Source organism: Giraffa tippelskirchi, chromosome 8, assembly GCF_054371585.1.
Source record: "Giraffa tippelskirchi isolate mGirTip1 chromosome 8, T2T-mGirTip1v1.2.pri, whole genome shotgun sequence".
Classification (NCBI taxonomy): domain Eukaryota; kingdom Metazoa; phylum Chordata; class Mammalia; order Artiodactyla; family Giraffidae; genus Giraffa; species Giraffa tippelskirchi.
Window position 1 is genome coordinate 125571215 of NC_137282.1, and position 12989 is coordinate 125584203.

Consider the following 12989-nt stretch of genomic DNA (forward strand, 5'->3'; position numbering starts at 1 on the left):
TGCAAGTTGGAAAACAGTTTTATTAATCATTCACCAAAATCCATAGAAGAATCTTAAACATTTACAGGGACAAACTGTTCCACTGCTTCTGCTGTCACCATGTCCTTCATGGTAGAGTATCACAGGTCAAGTTTCTGGTTGTTTCATTTACTTAAAACCAGATGTAAAGAAACAACCTAAGTCATAGCAACTTCAGGCTTCAATGTGAAACCGTCAAACTGTCTTGAACAGGTTTTCTTTCTGAAAGCAGCATTCCTGTCCAGAAGATGCTTAAAGGCGCAACAACCTTTCTTCTTCCAACTAGCCAGTAACAGTTAAATGCCTCAGACGCCCTCAGAGGTCCCGATATTTAGTCAAGGCAAGTATGAATCAGGGTGCATGCCTTCTTCTAGGTGTAATGAATTATCAGTTTTGAGAAAGACATTAAAATCATCATGGAATCCTTGGAGGACTGAGATACCAAAGCACCAGTGCAGAGAATCTCATGCAATAGGAAGTCCGGAAGCAGGACTTCTTCCTTCAGTACCAGGCCCTTCTAGACTTTGGTCTAGAAGAAGATGATTTTTTTGTGCTTTGAGTTGGGAATCTGCCCCTTTGACTTTAACCTCCGAACAGCCTCCCTCATGTGTTTGGGTTGTAGCGGTGGCATTTCTCCCCACTTCTCACACACATCCAGTGCTAAACAGAGGACAAGGAGAAGAGTTTCATTATCACACAAGAGCTTACTCATCACAATCCTTTCGAGTCCTGTAATTCTCATTAATTCCTCTTAAAAGTGCTAAAGAAATAAACCAAGATATTGTCCCTTCTTCAGAGAATGCTATAAAATGTATCATTTAGCTTTAGCATGATATCCCACATCAGGCTTTATCACAGGCAACAGTTTAAAACACAGCTTCTCTTTGAAAGAATAAATACTTCTCCAGCTAGAAATTAGCAGTGAGTAGCAGCCAGGTTCTTTACTTGATGGACAGGGAGCAGTTCCCAGGGGATCATAACATCAGGGACAACTACTCACCATACCACACTGGTCAGCCCCAGTGATGACTTTCTTTGTATCTACTTTTGGGAGCAGAAATGAACAAAATCCACTGGAGAAAAATACAGTCTACTTCTGTCACCCTGGGCTGAGGACAAGAATCAGGAAGGGCGATTTCCTAGGTGTTTCCAGACCTCCTGGTATTGAAACTTTCAAGGAATAATATATTCAATACATGTTCTCCTGAATATAAGGCTCTCGCCTTGGTCAACTTCTAGTGTAAATGGAAACTACCACTGGGACCTCATAAGTCCCTCAACATATATATTCTTGGAAATAAGACCACCACAGGTTCAGTCCAATATTTAGACCAATACCACTCACCTTCTTCTACCACCTCCCCGACGAAAACTTTGGAAATACCAGACATAGCAATAACAACATTCTGAGACACAGAGGTGCCTGTGATGGACTGGATCAGCTGGAAAGAAGGACAAAAGACTGTGATTAAGGTAGTAAAGGACTGGCTTTGGAACATAACACCCAAAAGAGCTCCACACTAAAAGAGTTCACTAAAGGCTTGATGCTGAAACTGACACCAGTAAAACAAGGTTTCAGGTGTTATGATGGCCTATTTGTCGAGAATATAATACTACAACTGGTCAGATTATTGAGGGGCATGTATTTTTATTTTCCTGCCTAAATGTTCCACCAACTTGCCTAACACTTCACTTCAAAATGTCAATGGATACAGCTCTTCAGTTCTCACGGCTCATGGAAATGAGTGTGACAGTCCATCCTTACCCTTTTAATGGCTGCCTTAGGGAAAGCTGACCGGCGATACATTTCATAACGGTTCAGCTGCTCCTCAGAAAAAGAAGAAACCAGGATTCTAGACAAAGATTCAGGTAATTAAGTTCACTTACAACAACGAATACTTAAGATATACATATTATTATGTCAATAAAACCAAGTCTCAGACATTTAAAAAATTAATTTTTCAAGGGACCAACAGTATTAGGCTTAGTATTTATGACGAATGGAGAGAAAGTATTTCTATTACTCGACAACAGGTGAAACATAAGTTCCTTCCTTATTTCACTAAGAACAGAAATAACAATGTTGGGTTACTGAATCATAGTATATAGATTATGTTTTCAGCAGTAGGCTCTCTCTCCCCATAATGCTACCTCACTACATTTCACATGATAAACATTTTTCAAAAAACAGATAAAGAAGTACTAAAAAGCATGGTGTTAGTGAGGATGGGAAGACACAAATTCATACATGCTGGTAGAGTGTGGGTGGAACAATCTTTCTGGGGAATCTGAAAATACAAATGAAAATCCTTTGAAAATGTTCATATTGTTTAAACTACCAATTACACTTCCGGGGGTTTATTTTAGGAAGTATACGGACAAGTATGCAAAGATATGCTCAAAGATGTTGATCATAATGCCAAAAGAAAAACAAAACAACTGCAGAGATAAGATTATATTATAGTTCATCCACATAATAGAATACAATGTGGCTGTTAAAAATGACAATTTACGGGCATATTTACTGACATGAAAATATTTATATATATCAAACATTAAACTATATCTGAAAAGGTATATACACAAATATATGCCCTAGGTAAACTCTGGGTGGTGGGATTGTAAGTAATTATTTTTTCTATTTTTCTGTATTTTCTGAATTATTTGCAGTGAATTCATACTATTTTTACAATCAGAAAACATAATGAAGCTATTTGTATTTTGAAGAAAATTATGACCTAGATGTATAATTACTGACATGGAAAACATTCACCATATATAATGTGGAAAACAGGTAACAAACAGTATTTAACATCTTTGAAATTAATTTTATTTACAGATAAATATACGTAAAGAAAATATCTTGGTGAATATACATCAAAATGTTAACAGTGTTTATTCTGGTGGTAAAATGATACTTTCAAATCCTAAAAGATGATGCTATGAAAGTGCTGCACTCAATATGCCAGCAAATTTGGAAAATTAAGCAGTGGCCACAGGACTGGAAAAGGTCAGTTTTCATTCCAATCCCAAAGAAAGGCAATGCCAAAGAATGCTCAAACTACTGCACAATTGCACTCATCTCACACGCTAGTAAAGTAATGCTCAAAATTCTCCAAGCCAGGATTCAACAGTATGTGAACTGTGAACTTCCAGATGTTCAAGCTGGTTTTAGAAAAGGCAGAGGAACCAGAGATCAAATTGCCAACATTTGCTGGATTGTCGAAAAAGCAAGAGAGTTCCAGAAAAACATCTATTTTTCTTTATTGACTACGGCAAAGCCTTTGACTGGGTGGATCACCACAAATTATGGAAAATTCTTAAAAGAGATGGGAATACGAGACCACCTGACCTGCTTCTTGAGAAATCTGTATGCAGGTCAGGAAGCAACAGTTAGAACTGGACATGGAACAACAGACTGGTTCCAAACAGGGAAAGGAGTACGTCAAGGCTGTTTATTGTCACCCTGCTTATTTAACTTACATGCAGAGTACATCACGAGAAACGCTGGGCTGGATGAAGCACAAGCTGAAATCAAGATTGACAGGAGAAGCATCAATAACCTCAAATATCCAGATATCACCACCCTTGTGGCAGAAAGCAAAGAACAACTAAAGAGCCTCTTGATGAAAGTGAAAGAGGAGAGTGAAAAAGTTGGCTTAAAGCTCAACATTCAGAAAACTAAGATCATGGCATCTGGTCCCATCACTTCATGGCAAACAATGGAAACAGTGATAGACTTTATTTTCTTGGGCTCCAAAATCACTGCAGATGGTGACTGCAGCCATGAAATTAAAAAACGCTTGCTCCTTGGAAGAAAAGTTATGACCAACCTAGAGAGCATATTAAAAAGCAGAGACATTACTTTGCCAACAAAGGCCCGTCTAGTTAAAGCTATGGTTTTTCTAGTAGTCATGTATGGATGTGAGAGTTGGACTATAAAGAAAGCTGAGTGCCGAAGAACTGATGCTTTTGAACTGTGGTGTTGGAGAAGACTCTTGGGAGTCCCTTGGACTACAAGGAGATCCAACCAGTCCATCCTAAAGGAAATTAGTCCTGAATATTCATTGGAAGGACTGATGCTGAAGCTGAAACCCCAATACTTTGGCCACCTGATGCAAAGAACTGTCTCATTTGAAAAGACCCTGATACTGGGAAAGATTGAAGGTGGGAGGAGAAGGGGACGACAGAGGCTGAGATGGTTGGATGGCATCACCGACTCAATGGACTGAGTTTGAGTAAACTCCAGGAGTTTGTGATGGACAGGGAGGCCTGGCGTGCTGCAGTCCATGGGGTTGCAAAGAGTCGGACATGACTGAGCAACTGAACTGAACTGAACTAAAAGTGATAGTTTTCTTTTTACTTATTAATTATCTTAGTTTCTTTTGAGTTTAAAAAAGTAAAAAATTTTAAGGCCAAGAAAAATGTATTAATTATGTGGTCAGTTTAGAGCCTTGAAAAGGGAGAGATCAGAAAACTGACTTACTGCATCTTTTGAATCTCATCTTCATCCACTTTCTGCTTCTTCTCTTTCTTTTCTTTGGTATCTATTTTCAGTTTTTTGGCTGCAGGAGTAAGTAATGAGTCTCCCCTTCCAACTGCTGTTAAATCTGCGATATCCTGACTCTTGAGCTAAGAAGACAAAAGAAACCCTTTATATATAGGGCCTACTTTACAGATTTGAGTAAGGTAAGAAGACATTGTTCTCATTACAACACAACAAATTCTTTTATTTCTGTAGTTTTTTGGTTCCAGGCATTGGCTGTACCATCAAAGATAAGATATCCTATCTCTACTAAAGGAGTTTACAGCCCAGCTGGGGAAGAAAAGTTGCTCAATAATCCAGTTTTCCAGGTTACCTATGATCCTAGTTTCATATCTGTTTACATGGGCACGGCAATGCCAAGGATCATGAAAACCACACTCCCCTTGAGCCCACTCTTCTGACCTCATTCTTTATTTATTTGGCTGCCTCTGGTCTTAGTTGTGGCTTGCGGAATCTTTTGCCATGGTGCGGACTCTCCAGTTGTGGCGCAAGGGCTCCAGGGCACGCAGGCTTCAGGAGCTGTGGCACGTGGGCTTGGTTGCTCCCACACATGTGGGATGTTAATTCCCCAACCAGGGATGGAACCCACATCCCCTGGGTTGCAAGGCAGATTTTCAACCCCTGGACCACCAGGGAAGTCACTGACCTCAATCTTTAGAGGGGATATAAGAAAACTCCTCTCCATACAGCCAGCTCTTCTATGTCTAAACCTATAGATTTCTTTACCGATGATGATTCCATGTGGAAAGAATATTTTAAAAAGGGCACCTTCTCATCAAAACAGTGTTTCTTTGAATCTGGAACTTTTAAGTGAGCTTCTCTTTTCTTCTTTTCAATTCTACTGTATCATGCAAATATTTATTTCCCATTACTAGACTGAGAACTTTTTTTTTTGGCCTTGCCGTGTGGCTTGTGGGATCTTGGTTCCCTGACCTGGGATTGAACCTGGGCCCCTTGCAGTGAGTGTAGAGTCCTAACCATTGGAATTCCCTAGACTGAATATTTTTTGAATGTGTGTCTCTTATTATTTATCTCTCTTTGCATAAACATTTAACATTGTTTTACTCACATGATATGTTTAAATAAAGACAGAAAAAACCCCTCAAAATCCAAACTTCATCCCCTCCAACATAGAATCTAAGGATATGATAAACCTCATTAGTGAGATTTGACTTCTTTTTTCCTTAAAGAGGAACTCACATTTAAATTCATATGGGAATATGATAAGTAGGTGAGAGTGAAGGCATTAAATCTTTTAACAACTTTTTCAACTTCTTCTCTGGTTACTGATATATACGAATTTTCTAACCTTTTTGTGCTTCAATTTTTTATGATCTTATCCTTAAAAATGAGCCATTTATCTTGAATTTTCAAAATTACTTAGTCTAAACTTGAACATTAAATTTTCTTAAAGCTTAAAGATCTCCAAATCAGTGCCTATAAATACTGCAAATAAGCAGGTCTTAATTTTATTGTTTCTTACATTTTTTTAAAGCACTAACTCATTAATATCTATTTTTATCTCTGTTAACTCCTTGCTTTTACATTATTCTGGTTTATCTTGTTCTTTTTCTGGTTTCTTGAGGTGGGTGCTTATTTTCAGTATCTCTGTTTGTAAAAATATGTAAGACAATGAATTTTTCTTTAAATAAAATTTTGGTCAAATCCAATAGGATTTGATGTTAATTTCTTTAATCCAAAGCTATTTAGAAATTAGTTAAAAATGTCCAGTTGTTAGTTTTTTGGAGGGAGTGGGAGAAATTCTGTGTTGTTAATTTCAGGTTCTATTGCACTGTACTAACAGAATATGATGTTATGATTTTTACTTTTAAGAATTTGTGCTTTTCTTTGTGGTTTGGTATATGATTCATTTTAAAAAGTGTTTCAGAAACATCAAAAATTTTTTATCTTTTAGGTGCACATTTCTTTATACAGTGAGCTCTTTACTGAACTAAGCTAATTATTACTCAAATGCTTTCTGTCCTTGAGATCTGTTTTTAAAGTTCCTTCTTAAAGTAGCTTTGTCACAATTTTCTTAAAGTTCTTAATTTTATATATTTTGATGCAACTTTATGCTCTGAAAGGCAGTTTCCATTTAATCCAATGTCTTCTCTCATGAGCTCACACTTAAATTCAAACAGGAATTTCAGTTTCAAGACCTCAAGACTCTATTTTTAGAAGAACCTACCTAAGGCTCTAAGATTCTGGTCTTCTGACTGATACTCAGAGAAGCAACACTGCTGAACACTTGGGATAGCAGTTTGGTGCTATAGAAACCCTTGGACATTAGCACCCAGGTGGCTGGTAGCAGTTAAATGTCCCAAGAGGAGAATATGACTAAATTACTACCTCAAAGTTTCCCTTTAACGACTCAGCCTATAATGATAAAGTTATGCTTAAGCAATATCTCAGAAATCATACTGAGGTGAAAGAGGTACTAGAAATCCTGGGTTCTAACTCTTGCCCTCCGTTTCAATGTCGATTGGAATCGACGCCAATTTCCTTACCAGGAAAACCAAGAGGCTATTTGAAATTCCCTTAGCAGTGGCTTTTTAAAGTATTCATTGAATTGGTTACATTATTGCTCCTGTTTAATGTTTTGGTTTTTTGGCTGCGAGGCATATGGGATCTTCGCTCCCCCACCAGGGATGAAATCCGCACAGCCTGCGTTGGAAGGTGAAGTCTTGACGACTGGACCGCTAGGGACGTCCCCTCTTTGAAGCAGCTTTAACGCCTAAGGGCAGTGATTAAAAATACTGACCTAATGGCCGAGTTTCTGGAACTCAGACGGCTCTAAGGTTTCCTCTCCTTTCTTACCCCAACTCTGCGACTGCAGATCTAAAGGGTTATGGTGAGCTCGACTGTCTTAGCTTGGGAGGGACCAAACAGGAAGCCTGTCGGGCGGGCAGTGACACAGGCTACTGCGGCCTCATCGACACATCTCTCCCTACCTCGCCTTCTTCAGCGGCGGCCTCTTTCAATTCCCCGTCACCGTCCGTTTCCTCCGGGATTCCGTCGGTATCAGTAACCCTGGGGCCCCCAGGAGCCGCCGTCGTCTCGTCTGATTCCCCGGTTTCTCCACCTTTTTCCGCGGGCGATTCGCAGGCATTATCCATCGCGGCTAGAACCCGGGAGAGGAGATCGCGCCGCTGTCAGACTCTCGAGCTCAGGACGCCGCGCAGCCCCGCGGCCCCCCAGCTTACTTCCGGTCGTCGCGCTGTGATGACATCACCAAGACCGCTGCTCCGAGGGGTCAGTTAGAGACGCGCCCAGAGGGTTGCAGGGCTTCGTTTTACTTATTTGGTGGCGGTGCGGAGAGGGAAAATTGAGGGTACGGAAATCAGTTTGTGGATTTTCCACTTTGAGAAGCCAGCATTTGTAAAGGAGGGCTTTGTTGTTTACTGAAGGGCTCCTTTTTCCTTTCCGTCCTTCTCAAAGCACAACCTGTTAACGCCTTCCAAATCTGCTTTCCTCAGAGGAAAGTTTGAGGACAGGAGAAAACTCCATCCGTTGTTCGCCCTTGTGGGAAGCAGCGCCCGGGCAAACGCAGACAGGAACTCAACCTTGTACGCGTTCAGTTGGGCAGAGGCTTGTGTTAACATGGAATTGTCAGAATTCCTCTTTTGTTCCTCAAGCGCCTAAAAAAATAGTTGTACAGCTTGAACTGAATTTATCCAATTTGATTACTATCTCCACAACTACTGAGCACCTACTTCGAGCCAGAAACAGTCCTAGTACCAGAAACAAAACAGGCAGTTTCTACCGAATTGCATGTTTCCCAATTCACCAGTACTCAAGATCAGAGTCGGTTTTACAAATCTGACCTTTAATGTCAGTTTGGTTAATATTCGTCAAAAGTAAGGAAACAGGGGCTTCCCTGACAGTTCAGTTGTTAGAACTCTGCGTTTCCACTGCAAAGGTTCGATTGGGGAGCTAAGATCCTCCATGGTGGGGCGAGGGGAAGGGCGGTAAAAAAAAAAAAATACAAAGAGGAAACAAATCCTAAAGGGAGGGAAGTCTTTCCTTTGAATGTTTCGCTTTAACGAGCTATTTCAAGGATTGGGAGCATGAAGTGGGGTTATTTCCCTTTTAAAATTCTCCTCTCTTTCCTCATGACGTGCGGAGGAGGGCATTTTATTCACATCTTTGTCACTAGGTTCCCACACCCATGACATATTTGTGGTGCAAAGGGAATGGACTTGCAAATGTAGGTGCGCGTTACCACACTTCTCTCTTTGTTTCTACACTGCCTGGATGAACTACCGTATTTCCTGTCCTGCGAGTTCCCAAAACCTCTGGAGAAGGAGCGCGCTTCGGGGGGCCCGGACAGGTGGACCGCGCTCGTCACCTTCCACTTGTACAGCGGGTGACATCACGACGCAGCCCTCTTGGCCGGGAAGGCTTATCAGGGCGCAGCCGGGTCCCCTCGGCGCAGACCGCAGCCACCTGCGCCGGTCCGCGCGGCCCCGCCCAGCTAGGTGGGCACGGGGGCGGGGCGCGGGGGCGCGGTGACGCGTGACGCCGGATCCCGGAAGTGACGCGCCCCTGAGGGACAAGGCGGGGGGGGGGTGGTGTCCCCGGCCGGCTCGGGGGGTGCGTTGCCCGGAGACGGAAAGTTTGGGAGCCAGAACGGGCTCGGCGGCGGCCCAGGGAAGGGGGTCCGGGGGGCAGCGGCCCTGGGGATGGGGAAGGAGCAGGAGCTGCTGGAGGCGGCCCGCACCGGACACCTCCCGGCCGTGGAGAAGCTGCTGTCCGGGAAGCGGCTCTCCTCAGGCTTCGGGGGCGGCGGCGGCGGCGGCGGCTCTGGAGGCGGTAGCGGCGGCGGCGGCGGCTCTGGAGGCGGCGGCGGAGGTCTTGGCTCCTCGAGCCATGCCCTGTCCAGTCTGCTCAGGTGGGTAACGCTCCGGGTCCGGGTAGCTGCTTGGAGACCCCCCTTCCACCGCCCGTCGCCTGGGTCCCCGGAGAGATCGGGGCTCCGGAGAACCTGGCGGGCTGGGTTTGCTAGGTTTTCCGGAGCGAGGGCAGACGGCGCGAGGGGCGAGGGGCGCCGATGCGGGTCCGCGCGGCGTCGGGTTCTCCTTGTCTCTCGTCCTGACCCGGCTGCGAAGAATGGTGGGAGTGCCCAGGTGGCAGTCTCCGCCGCATGGCATAGCCCGGGCTTCACCGTCGGGTGCCAGCTGTTGTATCTCACAAGCCACTTTAGGGGTAAAAATATGTATATTTTGAATCTCCCTCATCTCCTGCAGAAACTCCCACGCCTTGCAGAATCTCGCGGTTCTCCTGGAGGAAATTCTCTCGATTCCATTCTTTGGGGAGCTTGGAACCTTTCACCAGGCTCTGCAGGACGTGGCTTTTGTTGTTTATATTAAATCGTCTCTAGGTTTATCACGTTCAAAGTGTTCTTCTTTGAGCCCCTCTTGTGCTTGAAGCTGAAATTCCAGTTCCTTGTAGTGAACCTCGCTGGATTAGTCTGTTAAGTGGCAGATGCGGGGTTCATCAGGGGGTTTGTTCATCAAAAAATGAAGCGTTAGAAAGACTTGTCTAGGACACTGAGGAGTGCTTTAAACTTTTCCAAGGTCTGTTGTTAAACACTTGAATCTGGAGCTGTAAGGATTGAGAGGAAAAGGTCGTTTTTTGTGTGGCTTTGAGGGGGAGTTGGAGGTGCTTTGTCAGTGTGAGTTAAATGTGATGTTTCAGCAGCACTTTCATAGCCGGTTTTCTTTTCCTTCCTTGTTCTTTTGAGGTTTTTAAGAAGTGGAAGTTCACTTAGAAATGGCTTCGTTTGCTTTTGTTCCCCATTAGTTTATGTAACTTCAGTTTGAGTGAGCTTGGACCAAAGAAGCCTAAGGCTCTATTAAATTGTTAGGTATTAAGCACTGAGTACAAAGCCAGGCCTATACAGGAAGATTTTAAAAAGCAGTGTAAGAGAAGAATGCTCCCAGGGAGTTCTTTTGGGGAGGCAAAAATCAGTACCATTTGCAGCAATTTCTACAGCTCCCTAGGACAGTGCTGTCACATAATTAGTACTCAGGATTTGTTGAATAAATGCAAGTATTAATTAGGGAATGACACATTTCTACATAAACTGATGGTGGTACTCACTGTTAGTAGTTCAAAAGAATGAGACATTACTTTGGGATGGGATGAGACGGAGATGAGGAGGGGGACTTCAGCTGATGTGAGGAATATGAGGATTTGGGTAGGTGAAGCACTGTGAGAGCATTCCAGGTGGGCCCACCGTTATGAGGGGCACTGAGGTGGCAAAGGAGACTTGTTTGGTGCTAGTGGGTCACTAGAAGAACTTTCTGCCCAGAGCTTTAAGTGGTTGGGTATGATAAAAGGAAATAACGGATAGCTAGCTGTACTTCCATCTTTCAGAGTGATTTAGTCTTTCTTTATTTTTCTGATTCTTGTATCAGTGCCTGACACAGGTGTTCAATAAATGTACTTTGAATGCACGATTCGGTTTTGGAATTTTACCTGGATTACTTAGATATTTCTGCACTCCTGAGGTCTGTGAGATGAGAGAAAGACCGTACCGGTTTGGAGGTGCCGTCTCTTGTGCATTGAAGGCTACAGCATTTGTCTGTGTGCCAGAGATACCTATTCCCCAGTATATCCTGCTGAAGTGAGAGACTTTCACATATCTCCTGCCTTCAAGTACAGGTCAGGTTACTCTTAGTTCTCTCACTCAGGGACTCTTGATATTTTGCTGAGAATTTAGCGCCCTATAGTTAAGCAAGACTAGAAAATCTTTGTTGATTTTTTTTTTTTTTTTAACTTTGGGCTTCATGCTAATATGTCCAGTTTCTATAGTAAAGGGTGGATGGCTTGTATAAGAGAGCTTGCTCCTTCTGACCTGCTCCTGTGTCTGTTATCGAGGTGGTAGATGGCCTCAGAGCTGCCGTGGCGTGTTGTCCCTGTGACTCCTACGGGCAGGGAGGACCTGCAGACACTAGTTACACTAGGTGTGTCATTCATTAGACAGGACTCTGGTTCAGCCTAGGGAACGACTTCTGAGAAAATGAAACCATGCATTTAGATAATCCCTAGGTCAGCACGTCCTCCTTTTTTAGGTTTTGAAATAGTAGCGGGTAGATCTCCTATGCCTACACACCCCATCTCAGGGACCCTGGGTTATTTAATGAGAGCCGTGGAGTCATAGCTTCAGATCTGGCCCTTGCATTAGCTGCCATGTCCTACCCCACCAGTACTGTCAATTGCAACCTGCATTTGTCCAGCTGTTGTGAGTGACCAAGGAAAGCTGGCGGGAATCAGAGCTTACAGCTGCAGTGGATAGAAATGTTCCAGATGACATGTATGTTTGTCTCATCTGTTTATGATGCAGTCCCATCCCCACCCCCATTCCACAAAGGCTCTGTGCTTATTCTTAAGCTACAGAATGCCTCTTCTCTCACCCCATCCCTTTTCTCTTATACTGCTTGGGCTTAGGTCTTAACTTCTCAAAGCCCTCCCTAATGACCCTAATACAAACAGATCTCTCAGGCTTCCACTTTGGAACCCCTTATCTGCAGTGACTGGTAGTGCATCCACTCATACTTTGCTTGTCTGGATTTCACAGTTTATTGCTTTACGTATTGTAACCCTCTGGCTTCCCTGGTGGCTCAGCAGTTAAGAATCTGCCTGCCAAGCAGGAGATGCAGGTTTGATCCCTGGGTCAGGAAGATCCCCTGGAGAAGGAAATGGCAATCCACTCCAGTATTCTTGCCTGGGATTTGGTTCTCCCCAAATGTCAGAAGATATGACAGAGTTATTGCTTTTAAGAAAGGATTCTTGATATTTATTTAAGGAATTCAGACTGAAAAAAAAGTGATACCCTAACCATTCTATTGAAATGGCCCTTTATTCACCCCTGAGAATGGATTTGTAGCTTGGAAATTGTAGTGATAGGACAGTTTTTTTTGTGCTGACCCTTTTACTTTTGCCCTCCTCTGTGCCAGATTTCTTTTGAATATGCCTGTTTTGAGCTAGATGATTTTAATATCCTGAGGAGGAGAGCAATGCTGACCATGTGACGATGTCGAAAGGGCAGGCTTAGAAGCAGGAACTCATGGATTTGTGTGATCTAAGTTCCTGTTCTTCTAAGAGAATGCAAAAACAAAATAACAGAAACTCCACAACTGTTTACTGCTATAGCAGTTTTCTGGATATTCTACTAAACCTCTTAATTAATTAAAAAATAGTTTTTGCACAGTGGGGACTTTCCAGGTGGCTCAGCCAGTAAAGAATCCACCTGTCAATGGAGGAGACACAGGAAACACAGGTTCTATCCCTGGGTCAGGGAGATCCCCTGGAGAAGGAAATGGCAACCCGCTCCAGTATTCTTGCCTGGGAAATCCTATGGACAGAGGGGCCTGGTGGGCTACAGTCCATGGGATTGCAAAGAGTCAGACATGACTTAGCA

General features: G+C 43.3%; 2 protein-coding genes across 10 annotated transcripts in view; one reads left to right on the top strand and one right to left on the bottom strand.

The window, feature by feature from the left end:
- TAF11 (TATA-box binding protein associated factor 11) lies at positions 1–7760 on the bottom strand. The gene is made up of 4 exons (XM_081520094.1): positions 7516–7760; positions 4505–4650; positions 1784–1871; positions 1–678 (listed from the first exon to the last, which is right to left on the bottom strand). Exons 1-4 carry the CDS (start codon positions 7678–7680, stop codon positions 622–624), a joined length of 456 nt encoding a protein of 151 aa, XP_081376220.1. The 5' UTR covers positions 7681–7760; the 3' UTR covers positions 1–621.
- A 5-nt stretch (positions 7761–7765) lies between these two features.
- The window catches only part of ANKS1A (ankyrin repeat and sterile alpha motif domain containing 1A), a 174553-nt gene continuing 169329 nt past the window's right edge, over positions 7766–12989 (top strand). For 8 of the 9 annotated variants that reach the window (XM_081520076.1, XM_081520078.1, XM_081520080.1 and 5 more), the window contains exon 1: positions 9104–9455. In XM_081520076.1, coding sequence (XP_081376202.1) covers positions 9247–9455 — 209 coding nt within the window. In that variant the 5' untranslated portion in view covers positions 9104–9246. Of the gene's footprint in view, positions 7817–9103; positions 9456–12989 lie in introns of those variants that run through there. The other variant, XM_081520082.1, reaches the window with a different exon arrangement.